General features: G+C 32.0%; 1 protein-coding gene across 2 annotated transcripts; it reads right to left on the bottom strand.

Moving 5' to 3' along the window:
- Positions 1-1,915: 1,915 nt before the first annotated feature.
- On the bottom strand, positions 1,916-26,631 carry LOC111895787 (uncharacterized). 2 transcript variants are annotated; one of them, XM_023891851.3, is made up of 7 exons: positions 26,142-26,631; positions 3,961-4,512; positions 3,765-3,890; positions 3,558-3,689; positions 3,371-3,484; positions 2,809-3,254; positions 1,916-2,727 (listed from the first exon to the last, which is right to left on the bottom strand). In XM_023891851.3, exons 1-7 carry the CDS (start codon positions 26,521-26,523, stop codon positions 2,050-2,052), a joined length of 2,430 nt encoding a protein of 809 aa, XP_023747619.1. In that variant the 5' UTR covers positions 26,524-26,631; the 3' UTR covers positions 1,916-2,049. The 2 variants fall into 2 exon arrangements, with proteins under 2 accessions (XP_023747619.1, XP_023747620.1); XM_023891852.3 differs by having other exon boundaries at positions 3,961-4,503.

Here is a 26,631-nt window from a genome sequence, read left to right as displayed (position 1 = left end):
CCCTCTAAGGGTTTAATTTACGTTTCCGGCGGCAACAAACAAGGCGAAAAAGAATTGGTTCGAAGGCAGATCAAAAACACACCCCACCCCTGCTTCTTCTTCCCCAACCATAAACACACACAAAAATCGAAGACTGTAAATCGTTGTTGGAGAAGAAGATTGGTCTCAATTCGAATAGGCCACTCTTCAATGATGAAATCAAATCAACAAAGAAAAGGCATGTTCAACCTAGAGGTAGTATGTAGCCACATGTTTTTCATGACTGCCCCAAACCATTGGACCCTGTCTCAAAAACCCTCCAACCTAGAAAAACCCTCCGTCTGTTGGAGAAATAGGAGAAAAAGGTTAAGGATCTCCGAGAAGCTCCTCCTTGGTGCATTTGTTCGTCATCGGCGGTACAATCAAGGAGAAGAAGAACAGAACGGTAGCAAATAGCAAGAGGGTGACTGTAATTGGTGGAAGAAGGAAGAGTATCCAGTTCTTCCGGCGAGCTTTTTCTCTCGGTACTCTAACCTTCGATGGTGCAACTGTTGTATGGGGGTGATTGTGGTGATGTTTAATCAGTTGTGAGGAGGGCTTAGCCAGTAGAAGGTGTTTAGCAGCTGGAGTTGATGAAATAGAAGGGAAGGGGATGAGGGTTGCCATCGCTGGTGAAGGTCACCGGTTTGAACACTTAGATATTTGATTCCTAAGTTGAACAACAAACAGAAAAATGGTTTCCTGAAGAACACACATTTAATTTCTGCTTTTTGTTGTTATTTCTGGAAAAGTATATCTTTTTGAAATTAGGTTTCAGTTTTTTATTTTTGGAATGGTTGGTTTCCTAAAAATCACTTACATGAACTCAGACATGAATTGGAATGGTGGATTATTGGTTTTTGGAATGGAGAGAGAGAGAGAGAGAGAGAGAGAGAGAGAGAGAGGGGAGAGAGAGAGAGAGAGAGAAATGTGAGCCCCAGATTAGTTAATTATTTTATTTTTTTAAATTAAATAGAAAAGACATAAAAAAATATATGAGAAGGGCATAATAGTCAGATATGAAATCAAACATGAATTGGAATGATAGGTTATTGATTTTTGGAATGAGAGAGAGAGAGAGAGAGAGAGAGAGAGAGAGAGAGAGAGAGAAAGATATATATATATATATATATATATATATATATATATATATATATATATATATATATATATATATATATATATATAGGCCCCAAATTAGTTAATTATTTTATTTTCATTTAAATTAAATAGAAAAGACATAAAAATATATATATAAGAAGGTCATAATAGTTTTTTCAGTTTACTGAGGGATCAAAAACACAAAAAAAAAACTAGCTCAAAAGTACCACCAGTAAAAAAAATCGTGGTTTGGACTAAAACTCAAAAAAATGCATACCACAGTGACCATTTTTGCAATTTTGTCTTAGAAATATTACTTGGAAAGTTTATTCTTCTGTGACATAGACATGTTTTGGCATTTTTTATGTTCCGAAAAAAGTTGGTATGTTTGACTATGATTTTCCTGATATATATATATATATATATATATATATATATATATATATATATATATATATATATATATATATATATATATATATATATATATATATATATATATATATATATATATATATATATATATATATATATATATATAATGGATTCAATTAAAATGGGCCTAAAAAGCCCGAACTGTGAAAACAAACTAGAGCCAATCATTAGTAACGGTTTGGTTTGGTTCGGTTTAATATTTTCAATGGCTCGGCTTCGGTTTTTGCTTGAAAAAAACCGTTACTAACAGTTTGGTTTTGGTTTGACCTAAAACCCGAAAAAACCGGGCGGTGAACACCCCTAGGTGGGGTTGTAATCTCATTCTATACTTAATATTAAATATTAAGATATCAAAAGAAAATAATGAAAAAAAGGAAATAAACATCTTTCCAACCAATTCGATAACTAAAGTAAGCCAAAAGGAGAAAATGCTTACAAAATACACAATCACATATTCTTACGCGTCATTGTCACACCCATGTTATAATTACATTATTACATGAATCCCAGAATGTACTCGCTTAACTTATCAGGAAACAACCATAATCCCTTGCGATTCAACTGACCACGGCGACTGCTATATGGCTTGGCAAATATGGTAGAATGTGTTGATAAGATTAAATCCGCTATAAGAGGAAACTGAAGAATAGCAAAACTCGTAATTGGTATGCAAAGTAATCCACAGATTGGACCAAGCATCCATGCTTTCTGATGAGAAAAGACAAGGAACAAAGTGGCACCAAAGGCAACCATCATGGCAGTTGTAGATATCAACAAAGCGCAAAGACCAAGAATTAACTGATTCGGTAAGTCAAATAGAAAGTCTTGCTCAGCAAAACGTGTAGTGAGGATAGACAAGAACATTAGCAATGACATAGTCGATGCACACAGTGCTATTGAGTCTGATGCAGCAAAGACAATGAAAGCAGCATTTTTTTTAAACAATGGTACACCTGTTTCTTGGTGGCTTCCACCAGGTACGGTGATTGCTGCTGCAAATACGATTGTAGTGATCAGTGCAGCTGTGATGCTGCATGATTCTGCGGTATTTTTCATCCACGTTTCTCCTTCCTTCACCATGCTCTCATGTTCCCTTGTAAACACCATACCTGGTGTTTCCCCATACATGTTCTTTTCACTAATGAACGCAGGATCCGCGAGTTTCTTCAGCTCCTATACATTATCATGAATATATGATAACTTGGTAGAAAAATTGTAATTATTTAAATAACTACTCATTTATTTAATATGTACCTGAGACCATTGAAGCTCTCGTTGAAGCTGTAATGCTGCACCTCTTCTACTTTTGAGTTTGTTTGAAGGCGCCAATCTTCCAACCAAGTGCAAGATATTGTTGTCAGATGAATCTAATTGTTCTTTATAAAGACTTCTACGATCAACATTGACATAATTGTCATAGATAAGGTTGTAGATTTTTTCTGAACGATGTATTACTGCTAAATGGATGATGTTAAACCCATTTTTATCTTTCCAATAAATTGCTTGAGGTGATCTGGACAAGATTTCATCAACAACCTCATAGGCATTTCCACGTGCAGCCTCAAGTAGTGGTTCTTTGTATAAGAACTGTTGAGTATCAATGTTGCCTAACTTGTCTATCTTCTCAAATACCTTTTTTAGAACCTCTTTGGCTTTTTCGTATTCTTTCACTTTCTTCTCAATACACCGAATGGATGGCACTAACAAGTTAATTACAAAGCTTGTATTAGTTCAAAAAGGATCATACTAATAAATTTTGTTGGAAGTTAATTAATTGTTTGAAATGATTAATTGGATTGAATTCATATGTTCTTACATATTAATCTTGCGACATTCCAAAGTGCCCAATAAGCAATACGAAATACTAAATAAACAGTCCATATGAGGAAGAATAGCAATTGAAACACCATAATTGGTATAATTACTAAAACTGCAGTAGCACAAAAAATTTATTAGACAAACATTTGTTAATTATATATAAACTATTATCGTTTGTGTCTCACCAATTAATATCCTGATTATTCCTGATAAGGCGTCCTTAACAGGTTCAGCCAAAGCTCCTGAGGAGCAAAATTGTACTGGAGTAAGCAAACAACAAGTGTTTTTAAGGATCATACAGCGAACGTCTGTCAAAGCTGAAAGAGGAAAACCATTATCAATCATCCTTTGAATAATTAAAAGACCTAAGAAGAAAGAGTAAAGAAACATACATGGATAAATTTTTTTTTCATAATAACCTACTCCACTTGGAAAGTCTCTAGCTAAAGTCATAAGTAATTCAAAAGTATCTTTAGCAGTGAAGTTTGGAAATGCGTTGAGTAAGTCCAATGCTAGATCTGCAAGGCACATTGCAAGAGTATGCCAAAGGTTGATATATAGTATTTACAAGATGAATCGATTACTTACCATATTTTCTTGAAGAAATAACAACCACAAGAAGGTTAAATGCCATTAAGAGATCTTCTGGACGCCATTTGTAGTTTTGCAAACACTTATGAATGGCTTTGACCAAAAATACCGAGGTATCTAGTTTCATATGCAAAAAAGCTGTCACGAATGGTATATGGTCGTAAGAATCTTCCACTGTCATCATCCATTGCATTTTTTTAATCAGTAGATCAGCTGCAATTTTGTTGCCAGTAATTGCAGCAATGTGAAGGGCTGTGCTTCCATCTGAACTTTTCCTTTTAAGTATATCTTTATCTGCATCTGTGTCTTTTATAAGATTTAATAACTTTCTCAGAAAATAATTGTGACCTGTTCTAACCAATATGTGGAGAACAGTTTCGTCATCGTTGTTGATTGCCTCCCCAATTGCCTTTCTTTCACCTCTCACTATGGTTTCTACTTCCCACAAACGCCCCTCCATAACAGCCCTTTGCAACCTCGATTGGCTTATCATCATGCCACTGTATTGGGGGTTTGCATTCCTTTTTGTTGGAGCCGGATCTATAACGTCTAGTAATTTAATTAAAAAAATTCAATGCAATGATTTGTTGTATTTAAATACGTGTATATATATATATATATATATATATATATATATATATATATATATATATATATATATATATATATATAAAGAGAGAGAGAGAGAGAGCTAGGTTCAAATGTTTTTAGCAACTATTGTGTGCATGAATGCACCAATAGGAAATTAGGAAAAAATAAATCATTAAATAAATAATTTAAGGGTATTATAGTAATCTTTGCATAGTTAATTATGGTAGATCAACAACAATTCCTTATATCACGCAACAAGCAAAGATAAATATAGAACATTAGCCCTAAATCGATTTCACCACTTCCCATCATCCATGTAGATCGATTAAAAACAAAATTGAAGAGGACACCTTCAAAGGACGGTAATACCATTTTTCTTCTTCTTCTCTCTTCCACAACTTCCTCTTCTAGATCGAATCTCCCCCCTGCAATCTAGGGTTCCGCAAATCTTCTTAAGCTCTTTCGATTACATTTGCTTAACCTATCTTCACGATCTGCCCATGTCTGACACATTATTTACATTTCAAAGTACATAAACCCTTTTCCCCTTTTCAATATTTGCATAGATTTGATTCAATCTTACCCCTGTTTTAGCAATAGTTGGTGTCCGGTTTGATTTTTTCTTCTATCGTTTTTAGGTTTTGTACCGATCATGACGATTGCTGATTCGGGTGCCCTAATGGAAGAGCGAAGGATTGTTAAGGAGTTAATAGATAAGGCCGAGTTATGTTTGAGAGATGGAAACTTATATTATGTCGTCTCCAACAGGTAATCTAATGTATATCTATGTTAATTTATATTATGTCGTCACCATTTCTCTCTGTCTTCTCTAAGTTAACTTATCTAATGAATTCGATTAGTATGTTAGTGTGTTTGGTTGTACTTTATCTTATTGCATGTAAGGTGTTTGTGAAAATGTCTAAAAGAGAACTTGATATAATATATACAATTTGTTTGATCGGTAAGAATACATTATGTTTGATCGGTAAGAATACAATGTATTCTAACAGAATACTAATTTTTTTTAGGAAAATCAAATACACAATATAGTAGATTCTGTAAGAATACATTATGCTTTGTATAGTGTATTATGTTAGAGTAAACTTAGTTAGAATTTAAAATGATAATTACACTTTAGGTTTAATGATTCTTTAAGAATTTTTGTTAAAATTTTTATAATATATTTTGGTTACACAATAGTAATGGGTAATTGTATGATGCTATAAATGGTAATTGCATATATATTCTATCAGAATTAAATGGTAACTACAAATTATATTTAATGATTCTTTTTGAATCTATGTTTACCTTTTAATCTGTCTTTCTTTTTTTTCTTTTTTTGTAATAGATATTTCTCTTGGATTGCCTATTATTCTGCCAGAATAAAATCTATGTTTTTTGCCAGAATGTATTTTATGTATCCTATCATATTATATGTATTCTACCAGAATATATAAAGTGATAGTTAATTGCAAGTAACATGTTTTTAACCATTATAAGTTTTTGTTTTATATGTGATAGGAATGGCTGGAAGAATACGTTGAAGACCTAATAGGAATAACTTGAAGAATGAATAAAGTTTGATCACACTCATAATTTTAGAATGTTGTTAATTTTTTAAGAATTTTATTCATTTTTGTTGATATTCTTTTAGAATATGTATAATTATATTAAAATTTATAAGGTTTTTAATCTTTAAGAATATGTATGAATTTTGTATTTAAGTTCGGATGTATAAGAATATATTAGAATGTTGTTATTTTTCAACATTGGATTCAATAATACTGTTATTCTTCAATAATATTCTAATAGAATAAAATTGTGAATGAACATCATTCTAACAAAAAAAAATATTCTGACAAAATTAAATCGGTTATGTATACAAAGTACGTTAGAATTAAAATTGAATTAATTAACAAAATTCAGATTCTTAAAATTAGGAGAATTAATTATCCCTAAAAATCTGAAATTTTCCTATTATAAATGTAGTTAATTGTCCAAAATAACCTTTTTCTATAATTTGTGTGATTATATAGTACATGTTATCCCATTGTAATATCATACACCCTCAAATCATGTCTATTGATTAATTTCATCCGTTGGTCTGGATCTGTGCATTCTGGCATACAATAGTTAGTAAAAACAAAGTAACCTAACCCTATATATATATATATATATATATATATATATATATATATATATATATATATATATATATATATATATATATATATATATATATATATATAAGGAAAAGTTCAATAAAGAATTATAATTATTGGTTTTTCAAGGAACCAAATCTTTTTTTTTCAATTTCTAGAGCTTATTCTTTATCCAAAAAAAATCTAAAAATATCTAAATTAATATATTAACATTGTGAATGTGAAAATTATTTTTCGGATTCACCGTGTGAATCCGGATTCACGTTGTGAATTTTCAAATATTCACATTGTGAATTTGACGTAAAAAAAAATCGAATTTGATATCATTGGAAAAAGGATAAAAGTTATGAATTTCTGTACTTTTTTTTTGATAAAAAATAAGTTCTAAAAGTTGAAAAAAAGATTGGTTCTTAGGTTAATTATGGTTATCTATTGAACCTCACCCTATATATATATATATATATATATATATATATATATATATATATATATATATATATATATATATATATATGGTTAGGTTATTTTGTTTTCACTATCTATTGTGTGCATGTATGACTGATTCTGGACCAATCATTTTAGTTATTTTAAGAAAGTAATTAATGCATATTACATGTTGAAGATATAATAGGTATTAATTACATCTTCAGCATTTAATATGTATTAATTACTTTCTTAAAATAACTAAAATGATTGGTCCAGAATCAATTATACAGGCACACAATAGATAGTGAAAATATTTGAACCTAACTCTCTCTCTCTCTCTCTCTCTCTATATATATATATATATATATATATATATATATATATATATATATATATATATATATAGAGAGAGAGAGAGAGAGAGAAAGAAAGAGAGCTAGGTTCAAATGTTTCTAGCAACTATTGTGTGTCTCTAACAACCAATCAGAATTTAGAAAATTAAAATCAATAATAAATATCAAAAATGGTATAATAGTAATGTTGACTACATTTAATTATGGTAAATATTTAAAACATTTATTATCCTTTAAATTAGGGGAATTCTCAACCCTACAAAAACATTGAATCCCCATCACCATCAACACGCGTTAGTTTTTCACCCCCACAAACATCCATTATCGTCTTCTTCATCTAATACACCATCGCCTTCTTTCCATTCTCTTCTTCTTCGTCAACTACTCTCATCCAAGTCTAGTCCAGTTTACATATATAATATATAGGCTCATATTTTGAGCATGAATCGTAGAAGAGAAGAGCGTACAAGTACAGGAGAAGGGATACTTAACATAATATAGGTAATCTAATAACTAACCCATATTTTGAAACTTTCGTTCTTCAAGTAATCAAGGCAGGCGATTGTACATTGTTCAATTGACTGGGGATTCCAATTCCAATGCAACGGTAAATTTCTTTTCCTTTCCTGATCAGTTCTTACAATTTCATTAAATCAAAATCGATATTTCCTTTGTATATACCCTTCTCACGATTCATATATCTTATATCCCAATTTATTTGATTCACATCTCTAATTATGTAATTCTGTAATTCAGTGTCAGTATTTCACAATTGATAATCCGATTATGATAATGCCTAATAAGTGTTTGTTGAAATGCGTGAAAGAGAATCTAAAAAATCTAACAATATGGTATGCATTCTTTCAGAATTATTAGCAACACATGTTTTATTTAATATTTATATTCTTATGGAATGAACAGATTTTTGCATTCTGATATGGAAAAGAAAGAAAACATGGCGAAAAATAGTATATTCTAACATAATGTATTTTATGTATAAACATTCTAAAGCATAAAATATATAAATGCATTATGTCATAATATTTTTAAGAATGTTTGTTGACAACATGCATATTTTCTTAACCGGTAATACTAACGAGTAATGCAGCTTATTCTTTAATAATGGCATGGAGAAGGAATTTAGTATTGATCATACGATATTTTTGAATGTATTCTATATATTCTGTCAAAATGTATTCTGCCAGAATAAAATCTATGTATTCTACCATAATGTATTCTATGTATTATGTCATATTTTATGTATTCTACTAGAATATATAAAGTGATAGTTATTGCAACTAACATGTTTTAACCATTATTAGTTTTTGTTGTATTTATGATAGGAATGGCTGGAAGAATGCGGTCAAGGCCTAATATGCATAACTTAAAGAATAAATCAAGTTTGATCATACTCACAATTTAAGAATATTGTTATTATTTTAAGAATTTTATTCATTTTTGTTGATATTCTTATAGAATATGTATAATTATATTAAAATGTATAAGGCTATTAGTATGTAAGAATATGTAAGAATTTGTATTTAAGTTTGGATGTATAAGAATATGTTAGAATGTTGTTATTTTTCCACCTCGAATTCAAGAATTTTGTTATTCTTTAATAATTTTATAATAGAATAAAATTTTCAAAGAACATCATTCTAATAAAAAAATATTCTGACATAATAAAATCGATTATGTTTTCAAATTACGTTAGAATTAAAAATGAATTAATTAAAAAATCATATTTTAAATTGGGATAATTAATTATCCCTAAAAATCCGAAAATTTCCTTTTATAAATGTGGTTAATTGTCCAAAATACCCTTTTGCAAAAATTTATATGATTATATGGTACATGTTATCCCATTGTAATATCATACACTTTGAAATCATGTTTATTGATTAATTTCATCCGTTGGTCCAGATTTGTGCATTCTAACACACAATAGTTAGTAAAAACAAAATAACCTAACTTTATGTGTGTATATATATATATATATATATATATATATATATATATATATATATATATATGTGTGTGTGTGTGTGTGTGTGTATCAAGAGAGAGAAGGAGAGAGGGAGAGAGAGAGAGAAGTTTAGATTGATTTGAGACCATGTTAATTTTATGAAAACCTGAGACGCATCTTAAAAATAATTTTAAAATGCAAAATAAAAGGAAAAATCCAAAAATTATTTTTTAATTATTATTTTTGTCATTTTCCATACCTAAATAAAATAAAAAATAAAAAATTAATTTTTTTTAAAATACGTGAAATACTCTAATTTTTTTAAAAATTTTTGGTTAAAAAAGTGATGAAAATAATATTATTAATTTTTTTAATTTTCAAATATTTTGATTTTTAATAATATTTTTTTATCTACAAAATAAGAGGCTAGGATTGCGTCTCCCCATCTCACAAAATATAATGATCTCAAATGAACATAACAATATATATATATATATATATATATATATATATATATATATATATATATATACAGAAAGAGAGAGAGAGAGAGAGAGAGAGAGAGAGAGAGAGAGTCAAATAGGAACTAAAGAAATTATAGGAACCGCGAGTACTTTTTTTGTCCTTCAGATTGAAAAAATAAATGATCAAGATTTAAGTTTATTTATTGTCAAAATTTCGCAAGATAATATGACATTTTCATAATTAATTGCGAGATTTTGATAATTTCCGGTGAATGTTAAATGTTTGGAAGGTAGAAGTGATGATTGGAAGAAGATTAAAAGAAAAAAGAAAAACGAAAAGGGAAATTCGGTCATTATGCCTTTCCAGGGGCTCACAGGTGCCCCCACCCCAGCATGATAAGAGTCCAGCCTATAAGGCTGGTAAGTTTTTTTTTCCACCCGCTTAGTTTTTCGACATACTTTTTTTGTTCTATGGAAAAAAAATCTGAAAAAAAAAAACAAAAGTTCTCAAAATTTAATTCTCTACAAAATGAGCACAATAATCGAAATTTGAAAAAAAATCTATTTTTTATATTTATAAAATCCAAGAAAAAAATTTTCCAAATATTATAAAAATATAAGGAATACTTCTACTCACTATTCTAATGACTTTGTACGAAGAATTTCTTAAAAATAAGGTGTTTTAGATAATAACTTGATTTTAACAAGTTAAAAGTTTTAAAAAAATTATAGAACATAATATGATCCAAATACAGATGATTCAAAATATTTATTATTCAAAAACATTTGGATTCAATATGATTATGATCCTTAACTTTTATGATAAAAAATATGTTACTTCAAAGTTTTATAAACATTATAACCGAACATATATCTATTTAAGAAAAAATATTGAATTTTTTTAAAGAAAAATACAAAAAAAATAATAATTAAAAAAAAACAAAATAAACAAAATAAACGAAAATGAAAATGAAAACCCATATGAATGAAATTCTATGGACGTATTAAATTTCATACGCGTACACCGTGTGCGAACGCGTCACGACCAAATAAATGTGTTTGACGTTTGTGTCATTAACGAAATGATTGGTGGAGAATAATCATCGTTGTTCCTACCAATTTTTGGGTTCCTACCGAATCCGGACGGTAGATATATATATATATATATATATATATATATATATATATATATATGTGTGTGTGTGTGTGTGTGTGTGTGTGTGTGTGAATATCATCGGTTCCATCGGACCGATTCGATACGTTAGAGCGGTTTTGAAATGACTGGTCAGATTCATTCACTTGTTTACAATCTTTTTTTCCAATTGGAACAACTTCTCTCTCTCTCCATCTGTTGTGTGTGTCTATATATATATATATATATATATATATATATATATATATATATATATATATATATATATATATAAGCAAGTTCCATAGCAAACATAAATAATGGGAGCGAACCAATGAACTCACTAATAGGAAATAATTCATCAGATCATTTTATTAGCGATTACAAAGTTTGGAACAACGATCGATTCTATTGATACATTTAGTAAATGTTTGGGACAACAACCAATTCAAGTGAAAATAATTTGATTAACTAATTTTCGTCTCTTTGCAAAGATCGATTCTACTTAATTAGATAATATGGATATTCGTGCTACACTCAACTCAAGTGAAATTGTCAATATACGTGATTGTAATTAATTAGCAAATATTTGAAGAATTCTTCATGAGATTGATTATTTTTTCGTGTTTTACAGAGAGATGAGCAACTGAATGATTTTTGTAACAGTCGTTTCAGGTATGAATTAATCCATTATATTATTAAGTCTTTATTATGGGTGGCCACGGCATGGTGGAGCATCACCACCACAACATGGTGCTGTTTTATTTGATCGCGGATTTTAAAAGACCCACCATGGCATGGTCATATGTGTCACGACGATTTTAATGAAAACCTTAATTCCTTGGCTTTGCGTCCTATTTAAAGGAATGACGAGTCTAGTGTTTATTCCTCCTCAATTTTCATCACTCTCAAAACGCCAAAACTGTAGCCCTTATCTTATTTTAAGCTTTTAGAGCTCATATGCTAGCTTTTAGTGATTTTGAAGGAGCTAGAGGGAGACTTTGTGTAAGAGTCCAGCTAGCAGGATTCCCCAACCTCTAAGAGCATCTTGTTAGACCATATGTAAGGCTCTTGATCAAGTCTTTTATCTTCTCCTTAGAGATCTAGAGTTATTTTGATTATAAACTCTTTTATTGGATTTTGAGTGGAGCAAAGAGATAAAGTTTGCAACTTTATGACTCTTAGGAGTCCCAAGGACATTATGTCTTATAGATCTGACAAATGGCTATGATTTGGAAATCATGCATGAGCTTTAGGTCCCTTTTCTTCTTTGTTTAACCTAGATTTAAGGGAGAACATGAATGGGGCATGCATGTCTACAAATTTTACATTTTTATGGATTAATAAGACCCTGAATACCTTTCTGGAAAGTTTGGGCTTGTATCTCTTATGACTAAGGATTTAATGGATGAGTTATACCTCTTAAATGACCTTTAGAACCTACGTTTCGTTATTTTGTCTTAATGGAGCATCTTAATGGATAAATCTAGAAACTTTATCCATCAAGACAACATGAAGGACTAGGTCTGGGCTTTTAAGCACCTGAAAAATGATTTAAGGCAGCTTAACTCGAATAAGCCATTTAGATCGGTCCTCACGACGTGACACTAGGTCGCTACGGTGTGGCGACCAGAGACCAATTGATTGTTTTGTCATTTTGTGCCCACGACATATCCAAGGAAGGCCATGAAATGGAGGGGTGCTGATGGAATTTTAACTTCTTTGCCTTTGATTGTTGACTTTTTGACATGAGTTGACTTTTGGTCAAATCTTAGTTTTTTGAATGCTGACTTGTGGCCCAATGACTTTTGTGTGTAGGATGCTAGTTGTCTTTGTGACTCTTCCATGTATTTATATGTATATCGGGCAGGGCTCGATGTCGGATGGGGCCTGATGACTACCGGGTAGGGCCCGATAATTGTATTATATGTGGTATTTTGGGTCATTAACTAAGCTTTTTTGCTCACAGTTTTATGTTTATGATTTTAGGTACTTTAGGTTCGAAGGGGAAGGGCCCGACATGATCGTATAACTTCCACCAGTATTCTGTATTATTTGATTTTGTTTTGTACTATGATAACTTTGCTACAAATTCCTTAGACATGATTTTGGTATTTGGAACAATAGAATGACTATTTTGGTTAACTTAAAAAAAATTACTTAGTATTTTTGAGACGTTACAAGTTAGTATCAAGGACTTGTTTTGAGGGATGCAGGAACATTCTCGAGCGTGTCTGAATTCAAACTGTAGAATTGATAATCCTTTTAAAAGGAAATGAAAGTTCTAAAAGATTTTTATAAAGAAAAAGGGGTTCGATGCATGCAGTCACCCAAGCTCTAGTAAATAATTGCTAAAATACGAATACATGTTTATTTGTTTCGATATGTGTATATATATAGAGCATGCTAGATTAGGGATAAAGATCTACTTAGGATAGCATGATACGATGCTAGGAGAGATGTCGTGTATGATTGTTGTAAGAACCTTTAGAATTTCATGCTAGTATGGATTCCAGAGGATTGGTTAGGGTGACCTGAATGGGTAGTGCATTGGGTCTAGAACTCGATGCTCTTATGTTGCTTGCTTTGTGCTTTTAGGAACCTTCACTAGTATGAATTAACTATCAAGCGAATATGATATGTTACATGTTACAAAAATTACATAATTTTAGAAGGTTAGGTTTAAATTTATTTTGCAACACTCGTTTGAGTCCAACCGTTGTGCTGTGGGACCTTGTAATCAAAGGGTTATCTTGTTTATGTTGCATGTAATTATATTTGTAAAGTAGTTACCAGGTATTATTGGGAGTTTATTCTACAGCTAATGGCGGAGATAGGTTCAAAGGGAATCCTAGGAGAACCTAGGGAGTATGTTAGTATGCCAAAGGTGTAGTTTAGCAGATTTGGATAGTATTTTATGATGACGAAGTAACTTAGATTATTCGGGGTGGTCCTTGGGGAAAGTATGGATAGGTGTGAAAGGTAATATTGGGCACGTACTACTGAAACCACATGATCCGTACTCAAAACAAGGGAAACTATGAGGATACTCTGGAACTTTGTAAGTGTGGAAAAATCTTCAATATAGTCGTCACTCGAGGTGGTTCAGGTCCTATTGAGGGATTGGGTTCAGACTTTGGAGCCAGACTCTTGGATGATCAAATCCGAGTGTTCATTTCGTCAAAGATTGCTTGCGATATTCTGGAGCAGATTCCTATGTTATTTGGTACAATCAAGGAGGGCATTACGGATGTTGGAATAAGGTGTATAAGTTCCTAAGTAAATTGGTATAATGTTGATGAATAAGAGTAAACTCCTTTTTCGGTTGCCTTCATAACCAAGAGATTGTCTACATTGATTTTAGAGAGAGATAAATGATTTATTAATATATCACATGGCTAATATTAGTTAGAAACAGTTATAATTAAATTAGAATAAACCATAATTAATTTGGTATTAATTTTGGGTTAATTAGAATTTATTAAAAGTTTAAGGATTATAGCTGTAATTGTTTAAAAGATGAGCAGAGGATAGGTCCTGGAAGGCTCTTGTTGTTGAGAATTTTAAAGGCTCTCTTGGAGCTTTCTGAAAGTCTTCATGAGGATAAACCAGGATCTAAATAATTACCTTACTTGAAATAATATTATTTATGTTCAAATCAGGGTTTCTAGGTGTTTCCTAATCAACTATAAATAGAGCCTTGGACTTGCAATTTTCAGTTGTCACGTTTTATGAGGCAAAGGCTGAAAATTTGATACCTCTCCTATCTCTCCTAAATCGTCTAGGGTACTTATGTGGGCATGAACCATTAGAGTTTTGCACACAGTTGAAGCTGGTTTTTCAAGAAGCTATTGGATTGTTCAAAGGGATTGTTTAAAAAAACAAATCAAAGGTATGCAATTAACCTTATGAATTTTTGATTTTAGCTAGGGTTAAGTTTTGTTGTTCAATTGTGTGTTGCTTCAATAGATTTATGACATAGATCCAAAACTAGGTTCATATACCCTAAAGAGTTTAAGATATTTACCGCATTATTACATGTAAAACCCATCAGTGGTATCAGAGAGTAGGTTGTCTAACAATTGAATGTGCATAAATTAAACATGAACAATTGGAGAAGAACATAATCATCATTGTGTTTCATCACCATGACATGGTGCTCTTCTGACATACCATCACCAACTGTCCAATCCGTGATATTTTCTTTTGCCACGACGTGGAGCTTATCGGTCATGTCGTGTTGGACCTCTTGTCAACGAAATTTTTTCAAGATGATTAACATCTAGATTAGGAAAATTAAATTTAAAGATATTATTTTATTCAAATAAAATTTAGATATTTAAATTCATAATATGATCTCCTAACATCTAGTATCTTTGAATTATCCTCATAATTTAATTAAATTGAATTATTTGATTCATTCAAAGGATTAATTTTGAAATTGGTTATAAATTTATGAACATTATGTTTAAAATACACCCTAATACTTATATATATATATATATATATATATATATATATATATATATGTATATATATATATATATATATATATATATATATATATATATATATATCAAGGTTGTAAAAATCGTTTGACGGTAGCTCGACGGTCGACTCGTGTTAAGGGATTAATCGGTCTTGGCAGGAATTAATCGAGGATTAATCAGGGACCATAAATTATTAAAAAATATTAAAATTAAATAAATATTAATATATCTTAAGAAAAACAAGTATGTTAAAATTAGAAAATAAGAAAATTTGTAATTTAAAAATTTAGAAATACGAAAATATGAACATTTTGGTATAATATTTGAAATTTTGAAAATTTGAAAATTTTTGAGTAAAAAAAGAAAGTTGGTTTTTTGAATTTTTTAAAAAAAAAATTTTAACTTTTTTGACCTTTTTTTGACTTTTTTTTCAATTTTTTTGACTTTTGTTGACCGATTAATCCCGCCAAACCCGATTTATCCTAAATTTCCGATTAATGTCCTAATCCTCGATGGTTGGAGAACGCCAAACGATTAATCGCCGATTAATCCCGATTTCTGCAACCATGATATATATATATATATATATATGTATATATATATATATATATATATATATATATATATATATATATATATTAAAAGTTTAATATTATATGTATAACATTAGTGAGTTGAATCGCTAGTACGCCACATTCATGAATGCATGCTATAAAGAGGTTATAAGGAAGCGACCTATAAAATGGTCGTTGAATATGTATCTATTCTCACACATTGCTCTCCTGTGTGGTGGAGGGTCGTTACCAGAACAGGTGTAACACTCTGTTTCGAGATGTTTCTTATTTTGGGATTATGGGGCAATAAATGGAATTAGTAAAGGCCTTGGGCTTTAAGGGAATATGGTTTAGACCATATTGGATGTTGATAATATCATTTATATGATCTAAGCCCTTGGTTTATGCTTTGGAGCCAAAGGGTATAATGGGAAAAGTTACATGTTAGTCTTCTTTCATGGATTATGGTTTTTTGTTCAACGTGTGATAAGCATAATTAACTAGATAGAAGTGTTGCGCTCGTCAATAACTTTCAGTGGACATAAAGATCGCCAAAAATAGAGTTGAAATGAAGAAGTGATGGTTTTTTGAAGTTGATGCGGATTGACGTGAAAAGTCGTGGCCACGACGCGAGAATTAGAGCCCATGGCGTGGGGATCAGTCATGCATAATCCGATGATCTTATTAGGGTTTTCAACTTAGTTAAGCTTAGTGTTCGGCATGTTAAGGAATTTTAGCAGCCTTCATCATCTCTAGAACCTTGTCGGAGAAACCCTAACCTCCACCTTCAAAATGTGAGCTCCTCCCCTCTCCTCTCTCCTCTTTGGGATGCTTTTTATGTTATTTTGATGAAATAAGAAGATCAAGAATGTTATCTTAGTATCAAGGAATGATGCTTTAAGTTTGGATCCATCAATGGCACTACATTTCTTCATCATTGTGAGTATGAAGTTCTCATCATGCTATCTAACTCATTAGATCTTGTCATTCGATTTTTTTTTGGCACTCTTGGTCCATTTTATGGGTGTTGGAGTAGAGTGGACTCTAATATCTCTTAAGGTGTTTAGAATGCTTCTTGGACCTCATGGACTAGGAAATTTGTGATATTTTTCCTTCCTTTTTAGACATGCAAGTTATATTGGTCCCTTAGGTCATTTTGGTGTATTAAAGTTTAGATGTTCGAAGATTGTGGAGACTTGGACTTAATGGATTAAGTTGAGTGAGATGCATTTTGGGTCCATCTGATTCTTAAAGTCTAGATCTTTGTGGTTTGGACCTTCCTAATGGATAAAGTATGAAACTCTATCCATTAAGACCATAGAAAGGATCAGGTCTGAGCTTTGGAGCTCTTAGAATCATAAAAAATTGATTAAGTTCATTTCAGTTATCTAGACTAGTCCCTAGGATATTGCCTTAGGTTTCTATGGCATGGTAACTGGGGGATTAACGACTGTTTTGGCATTTTGTGCCCACAACGTGGTCATGAAAGGCCACGATGTTGAGGGCTATTGATTGGAAATTTTTACTTTGACTTTGTCCATTGACTTTTGACTAGTTTGACTTTTGGTCCAACTTTGGTTGAATTGAGCATTTGGCTAAGGACTAGTTTCTGTTTGGCTTTAGGAAGCTTGAGTTATATGTTTTGTTGCTGACGTAGCTGTTGGGCTTTTGTTGAATATCCAAGTGAGTTACATCACTGTACTCGTAGGTTAAAGGCACTAATTCCTGCCCACTGGATTTTATTTTTAGGATGATAGTAATCTTTGTGTGACTTACTGTTATGTTTGTATGTGCTTGTTGTCTTTGTGACTCTTGCTGATATGATTGTATGCTTAGTTGCAGAGGTGAAATAGACCTGATACCAGTTAAAAGAGATCGAAGGGGGTGAAATAGACCTATTACCGATTGAAAGAGACCGAAGGGGATGAAATAGACCCAGTACCGGGTGAAAGAGACGCAAGGTTTGAAATATAATCAATACCAGTTGAAAGAGACTGAATGAGGTGAAATAGACCTAATTATGTTTTGAACTGTTATATATGTATGGTATGTGGTATTTTGGAGAAATTTACTAAGCATTATGCTTAATGTTTTTTGTTTATGGTTTCAGTTACTTCTGTTTTCAAATGAAGGGCTCGGCTTGATTGAACTGCATCCCCTGGAAATTTATTTCGCAATAAATATTTGTGAATTATTCTGATGTTTTGAGAATACTTTGACTCTGATCGTATTTTGGAAAATTAATGAGCGGATTTACATAATTTAAAAATAAAATTTTTACTCGAAAATTTTAGAGGGTTACAAGTTGGTATCAGAGCCTTGGTTTGAAGGATTCGGGTACTATCTCGGATTTGTCTAAACTCAAATCAAGATTTTTAAAATCTTTTAAAAGAAAATGATTTTCTAAAAAAGGGTTTCTAAGAAAAATGGTTCTGAAGTGTGCAATCAGCCGTGCTGAAGTAAGTTTTCACAAAATACCCATACATGTGATATGCTTATTGTTCTGGTATGATTATGTGAGAATTTCAAGCTAGATTAGGGTATAGGATTTACATGATAGAATGCTAGAATAGATGACTTTATATGCCTATTGATTGAGCTTTAAGAAATGCATGCTAATATGGATTTCATTGATAGAATGGCTTGATTAAAGTGAGACAATGGTTTAGATTACTTGATGTTTGAATACTGTTTGCTTTGTGATTTTAGGGACATCCGATAATATCAGCTAACTATTAAGCGAATACATTAGGTTACATGATGTGGGGATTAAATAATTTTAGAAGGTTAGGTTTAACTCTGTTGCACATTTCTTATTTGAGTCCAACCATTATAGTGTGGGACCTTACAGTTGAATAGTTATCAAGTGTATGTGGTATGTAATTGTATTCATGAGATAGTTAGAAGGTATTAGATGGAGTTTATTCTATAGCTGGTGCTGGAGACTGGTGTGAAAAGGAATGTAGGAAATCCTATGAAGAATGTTAGAGTGTGCTTGTGTGAGCTTTTTCAAAAGAGAGATTCTAGAAGGAGAATCTAGGAAGATTATCAATGTTGGTAGAATTTCGTAGCATCGCAAAACAAGTTAGTTAGAGGAGGCCTTTTTATGTTTTGTGGCCTATAGAATATTACTTCCTGAATGATGCATGATTTGTGCAGAAGCAAGTTAGTTAGAGGAGGCCTTTTTATGTTTTGAGGCCTATAGAATGATACTTCCTAAATGATGCATAATTTGTGATTTGTGGGACCCATACTGATATGGGCTAACTATTAAATAAATAATTTAAGTTACATGCAACAAATGTTGAATAATTCTAGAATGATTGATTTGGCCCTATTACGCAGCTTTCGTTTGAGTCTAACTATTGTAGGGTTGGGTCTTTTATTCAGTAGTGGACATTAGTAATTATTTAGAGGATTTGAAACGATTCATGAGGAAAGTACCGATAGGTGTGGAAGGTAGTATTAGACCTGTATTGCTAAAAGCATTAGATCCGTACTCGAATCAAGGAAAACTTTCGAGGATTCTAAGGAGCTGATTGAGGGTATATTGTATGGTTCGACACCATGATTCGTTGGAATGTGTTTCTATCTCATTCAGTTTATCGATTAAGATTTTCTAGGACATGGAAGGGCATAATGATTACTTGGGCCTTAGTGGCCATGATATTTTGATTTTAAATCATATAGAACTAGACGAGTTAGTTGATTTTAATGTCTCGGGGTAGTGTCAGTTGAGTCGCGAGACTTAAGAAGGAAGTGATCGTAACGATTGGCTCAAGGATTGCAGCTAGAAGCTGAATGATTGGCATATGGATTAGGATGTCACTTTACACGATGGGGATTATGTTCTTCCAACTTTTCGTGTTCAGAGGAAAGAGAGAGAGAGAGTAGACATGGGATTTTTAGAATTGGGAATTAAACCCAACATGGGACTAGATAGTTGCATTTTTAGGGGAAACTATGGTAGTGTTGGAATGCACATGAAGATTCTTGAGGTATGGTTGCCTTGAGATGAGATCAAGGGTTTGCTTTCTTTGAATTTAGTTAGGTTAGATGGTAGTTGATTGTTTTAGGTGATCAAGGGAAGTGAATTACGAATGACAACTTTTGTTGTCACTGGTGTATCCTGACTAAGAGAATGTTGCCTCTTGTATTTATGAAGGATCCTCTTGATGAGTTGATGGTTGGGGATTTGTGGTCAAGGTGAGTGGTAGTTCATTTTATTCTAGGTAGAGAATCGGTGATATGAGTGGACTATCAGAATTGGGTGGATTCTTGATACACCAGGGGATTTTCAAGGTGGGTGGTTATGGCTACTTCAAGTCCGGCAAGACGGGACACTACAGAAAGGATTGCACAGCCACCACCACTACCACCCATGGATCGAGTCTTAATTGCTTCCATTGCAATCAAAGGGGCCATAAGAAGGCCGATTGTCCGATTTTGACAGTGGGAGCGGTGGTAGCACGCACTACAACGACATTGAAGCTAGTGCAACACCTGATGTGGATACTAGTATGTATCTTTTCCTTATTCCATTTATTGCTTATTTGATTATACTTATTGTGTATGTTGCTATTTAGGGACATTCCTAGAGAACATAGTTCCGGCCTTGGTCCTTTTTTATTTGGGCGCCACCCAATTATTTATATATTTTGCTCTTAGCAAGTAGTTTGGTGACGCTCCTAAAGAGCTTGGTTACCCGCTATAAGTGGAGATCTCAGATGACCATCTAGTACGTGTATGGAGGGTTCATTGGGGCTTTTTTTCTGTAGTTATATGATGAATGATGTTCGATTGGTTTGGTTCCTATACCTCTGTGTGAGAGCAAGGTTATCGTTAGTATGGATTGGATAGGCACTAATGGGGCATTCTTGATGTTTATGTTTTCGTTCGGAGATTACAAAACATTATGCAATTTCCTCTGGTTAGCCTTTCGGGAAATAAAAGAACAAAACCTACCACCATTACTATTAGTTGTGCCGCCCCTAAGAGGTTTATGTTTTCGTTAATCTTGATGTCTTTTATTTAGATAATATATTTGATATAAACATAATAACTAAATATTCAAGTCCGTTTGTAATATTTTTGAGTCAGTTATGGACTATGGTATGCGAATAGTCCAAACTGATTTTGTTTTTATTTTTAAATGTGGGTATGGTTGTAGATGAACCAAACATCTGAAGAACTGTTCATGAACCGTTTGAAAAAATGTTCTTTTATGTTTATTTGTTATATAGACAAGCAAACATGAAAATGATTTTCTGTTTGTTTAGTCAAACAAACAAACATGAACAATGCACTCATTCATTCAATTACATTGGTGATTGTTCATTTATAAGTTATGTTAGTTGGTAAACATTTATCTACCTTTATTTGGGGATATATTTGAATTTAAATCATATATCATCTTTATATTTGAGATCTTTCTTGATATTGGATGTTTTGTATATTAGATTTTTCATATAACTTTTTTTTAATTATGTATGATTACATGTTTGAGTATATATATATATATATATATATATATATATATATATATATATATATATATATATTCACGATAACTCTTAACAGATGTCAAGATAAGTTCATAATATTTATCTTGTTTATGTTCCTTACGTTTAGACTAGTCTATTATTATCTTAGATTGTATATATCTATATCTTGTATTATAAATATGTGATGTAATATACATAACCAGTTAAGGCAATTGTTATAATTGTTATATGGTATCATCGTAAGTTATGCCTTGTCATCTCTTCTCCATGGCAGGTGACAACTCTTCTTCCTGTAAACCCTCTCATAACACTCTTCCTCTTGCTACTATCCTCCATATGCTCACCATCAAATTAACCTACATAAATTATCTACTATGGTTGAATCAACATCTCCCCCTTGTTTTATATCATCGACTGAGGATATGTTGATAACTCGATTGCTATCCTACCAAAAACCACTATTGTCACTTGTGCTTTTTCTCCAAACCCTGCATACACAACCTAGTTAGAAGCAGATCAAGGGGCATTCCTTATTCTTCACTCTTCATTATCTGAAGAGGCCATGGCTAAAATTCTATGGCTCTAAACCTCTTATGATATAAGACGATCTTTGGAACTTTCCTGTAGTCATTAATCTCAAGAACAAATGCAGAATCTCAAGGACTCTCTTTACAAAATTCAAAAAGGTTCGAATTCTGTTTAAGAATATAGGTGTAAGTTCAAAGCTCTATGTGATCAGTTAGCAGCCATCAATCACCCAGTTGACGAGTCGGACAAAAGTCAATGGTTTCGTTGTAGACTTGGTTCCTCTTTCGAGACTTTCTCCACAACTTATTGTGCTTTTTGGCCTCCCCCTTTATTCCATGTTCTTGTATCCTAGGCTAAAGGCCATGAGTTATTCATCCCAACCATGCACGACTGTTCCCTTTCTGTTGGTACCTTCACCGCTGATCATCAACAACACTAAGTATGTACCTTTTCTATAACAACTCACTCTCATGATAGCAATACTGCTGGCCGAAATCGCAGTCGTGGTTCCTTTTCTGGTGGGTTTGGTCGTAGTCAACGACCACCCTGTTGTTAGCTTTGCAGTACAAATGGTTATTTTGCAAACTCTTGTTCCTAATTAAGCACGTTTGCTAGCCAAGGATAGAACTAGAATGGAAATTCGGCACAAGCATTCAAAGCATAATGCCATGTTATTTTTGATTTACCAGATTCGTACGTTGATTCTAATACTTCGGCTTACATGACATCCTCACCTACAAATCTTGAATCATCCTCTTCCTATTCGGGAAAAGATTAGATAAGTTGATAATATTTAAGTTGTTTTTGTATGCAACATCATTCTTACAGGAAATCATGTGTCTTTCATTCACACATTTATTTCTAAACTCAATCTTGAGTTTTCCATCAAAGATCTTGGCACACATACTTACTATCTAGGTCTGAGGTGTCATCTATGGAAAATGGTTTATTTGTTTCCCAGGCTAAACTGCTCATGATACATTAACTCGCTCTAGGTTGCAAGATTCCAAACCTATAACCACACCTTTATCTACCTCGACACTTCTTCTCACTTCTGGTAAGCCTCTATCAGACTCCACTTCTTATCGTTCACTAGTGGGTGCCCTTCACTATTCGACCATCAGTCATCCAGATTTGCCATATGTTGTCGACCAAGTCAATCAGTTTCTTCATGCTCTAATGACTGATCATTTTCAAGCAGTTAAACGTATCTTACATTATGTCAAGGGTACTTTATCCTATGGTGTACACTTTACTCGCCCACCCTCTTCCTCTCTGATTGGATATTCAGATGCAAATTCAGCTCGTTGTATCGAAATTCATCGTTCTGCATATGTTTATTCCATCCTTATTGGTGGTAATCTTGTTTCCTTCAGTGCAAAGAAGCAGCTGATTGTACATCGTTCCAGTTGTGAATCTGAATATCGTACAATGGAAAACACCGTCGTTGAGATTGTTTGGATCACTCATCTCCTTTGTGAACTACATGCCTTACCACCTGATCGATCTACTCTTCTTCGTTACAACTAAAATGCACTCTTTTTATGTCAGAATCCCATTTCTCATAAACGGGAAAAGCACATTGATATCGATTATCATTTTGTCCGAGAGTTAGTCTGATTTGGTCTATTATATACACGGTTTGTTCCGACATCATTACAACTAGTCGACATCTTTATCAAAAGTCTTCTGGTCCGCTTTTGAGCAATTCCACGCCAAGCTAGGTATTAGTCCACCACCTCTTCGCTTGTGGGAGGTATTAACAATAACTCTTGACAGATGTCAAGATAAGTTGATAATATTTATCTTATTTAATTAAATTTCTTATGATTAGGCTAGTCTATTATTATCTTAGATTGTATATCTCTATATCTTGTATTATATATACCTAATGTAATATACAAAACCAATTAATGCATTTGATATAATTCTTTTATATATATATATATATATATATATATATATATATATATATATATATATATATATATATATATATATTTTGTTCAAGTTGTTAGTTTGGTTAAAGTTAAAACAACTCTCAATTTTTTTGTGGAACCGGAAAAAAACTTTCAATTAATTGAGAAAAAAAATGTGAGCTGGAGATAAAAAAAAGTTTTCTACAACAAGGTCTTTAATATGTGGGACAGTGGGAGTGTGTCGGTCGGTTCATGAATTGCGACTAATCATGTCAAATATTTACTAATCTATGATTTGATACAACGAGTCTACGTACATATGAGGAAGATTTTAAAACAGCATTATAAAATTATAAGTTTCAAGAGTCTAAGCAAAATAAATCTAACATGTATATCCAGGTTATCAATATTTAGACAATTTTTTTTTTAAAGAGATTTCGCATTGTGTCATGTTCAAAGTGGTTTGCTTTATTTATTTTTTTCGGATTGTACCAGATGATGAGAGTGTTCTATGAGTGGGATCAATTAAATGATAAAAATAATATAATAAAAGTAACTATATATAAAAACATAGGTTAAAAATAAATTAGAGGGAAAATAATATGCAACAAACAGATAAGTTATCGGGAAGATGCAGAGTTAAAAACAATATTAGGGACAAAATATACAAACAAAATAAGTTACTGGGACCATTTGTTTAATTTATAATAAAAATAATTAATTAATGATTATACGATAATAATATAATAATTATATAATAATGTTAGTGTAAATAATTGGATGATAATAATGTAATGGTTAAAATATTAAATATAAATGTATTCTAGACTAGGATAGGGTGCTGATCATTTTGGCGTGGATCTCGAACTGGTGTGTAAATATTAATCCCATCCACCATCTACTTCCGTGACGTCATAAGGATTGTAACAAACGATGCGCTATATTAAGTCAACGTTCTTAAATAAACAAGAGCATGAGAGGATAAAACAATATGTAAACACTTAGGGGTGTTTGTTTTTTTTGAATGATCTACCTGATATTTTTGTCTGCGCTGCGTAGACAACGTATATAAATATGTTCTCGAAGAATGTTTGTTTTTAGAAGTATGCAGATTAAAAAATGTCAGTGCGTGATCTTCCTGACGCAGACATAAGTCACTGTCTTCAAAAGGCTTCGGACATCATTTTAACATAAAAAAAAACATGGGCCACCATGGGTTGTTTTTTTTTGTTTTTTATTATTTTTTTTTTTTGAAAATGGATTTTTAATATTTATGACATGAAATTAAGTTTGAAAAATTAATTTATTTCATCAACCGTAAACGTTAAAAAATAAACAGTCTTCTTATTGCAAACTGCAGACATTCGGTTTACCTCTTCTGTCGTAGAGGATTGTAGATATGGTCCACAGACTGCTGGTATTTTGGATTCAGAAAAACAAACATCATCTTAGAGGGAGAGGTTGTAAGTAAACGCATGAGTAATTAGTGGAATCCTCATACTCTATATCAAGGGTAATCTCAACTAACTCAAGAGAAAAAAACCGAACAAATTAAGTGTTAGTTGAGTTGTGATATGGGCAAACGTAGATGACTGTAGACCACGTGAACCCTCTAGCCAACAAAGATTTTTGGTATGCAATTATTGAATAGTTACCGAAGGACTGGATTGTGTCTTAAAAGAGTACGCTAAAAAGATAAACCTTCGGTACCAGTTTTAACAGCTAAATGACAGTTTTAACAGCTAAATGACACTACCCTTGGTGCAAATATAACCCGTAGTAGATATGGTAATTAATTTGTTTATATTAAAAAAACTTTTAAGTAATTCCAATTAACCTTAGGATATACCAAATCACAAAAAGAATATAATATACTCTTGGAGACTGATCAAAACTTTTTAACTATTTAATTAAAAGTTCTACGATGTCGAAGTTCTTAACTTTTTAGTGAATAAATTAGCAGCTAGCAGCTCTTAATCCTACAATCAAACTATAAGTTCATATGTTTAATATAATTAGGAGTTCATATATATTAACCAAAGGTTGACTGATTAAATCTTGAGAGCTTGTGTTGGATAATAGTACATACCTTCTTTAGAAGAGTCAGGCGGATCATAGATGTTTTGCAATTTTATCCACACATCTTTGACAGGATTAAAACCAATGACATGGATGAGTAAATTTTGGTTAATCGATCCAAAAATCCATCCTTTGAGAAGAGTGTTGTATTTGTCCTTGATCTCTTCGCTTGAAGCTGTAGGTAGATCAACTTTGTCGTCCACAAGCCCAACCATATTGTGAATCTTCAATATGCAAAGCATCTGTGTCTTCCAAAGAGGATAAGTTTCATCGCTAGAAAGCCTCACTGAAACGAAGCTAGAAATATTAGCTTTTGATGCATTTAGAAAAGTATCTTCAGTATAGGTAAATAGTTCACGAGCTGGGGTTGATGAATCATTAAAGCCTGCCATTTCAGTGTAGTATAGCTTAATGGATGGATGATGAATCGGAAGAGAAAATAAGGTTTTGTGTAAGGTGAAATTAGAATGGAATTCAAAGCAATTGGGAAAACTACTGTT

The sequence above is a fragment of the Lactuca sativa genome, chromosome 9, assembly GCF_002870075.4.
Source record: "Lactuca sativa cultivar Salinas chromosome 9, Lsat_Salinas_v11, whole genome shotgun sequence".
Lineage (NCBI taxonomy): Eukaryota > Viridiplantae > Streptophyta > Magnoliopsida > Asterales > Asteraceae > Lactuca > Lactuca sativa.
This window is presented reverse-complemented; position numbering and strand designations above follow the sequence as displayed.

Coding starts and splice junctions, on each gene's coding strand:
- LOC111895787 (XM_023891851.3), bottom strand. CDS start 26,523: ATGGCAGGCTTTAATGATTCATCAACCCCAGCTCGTGAACTATTTACC. Junction 3,690..3,764: donor TGAAAAAAAAATTTATCCAT/GTATGTTTCTTT, acceptor TTCCTCTTTCAG/CTTTGACAGACGTTCGCTGT. Junction 2,728..2,808: donor GAGAGCTTCAATGGTCTCAG/GTACATATTAAA, acceptor GATAATGTATAG/GAGCTGAAGAAACTCGCGGA.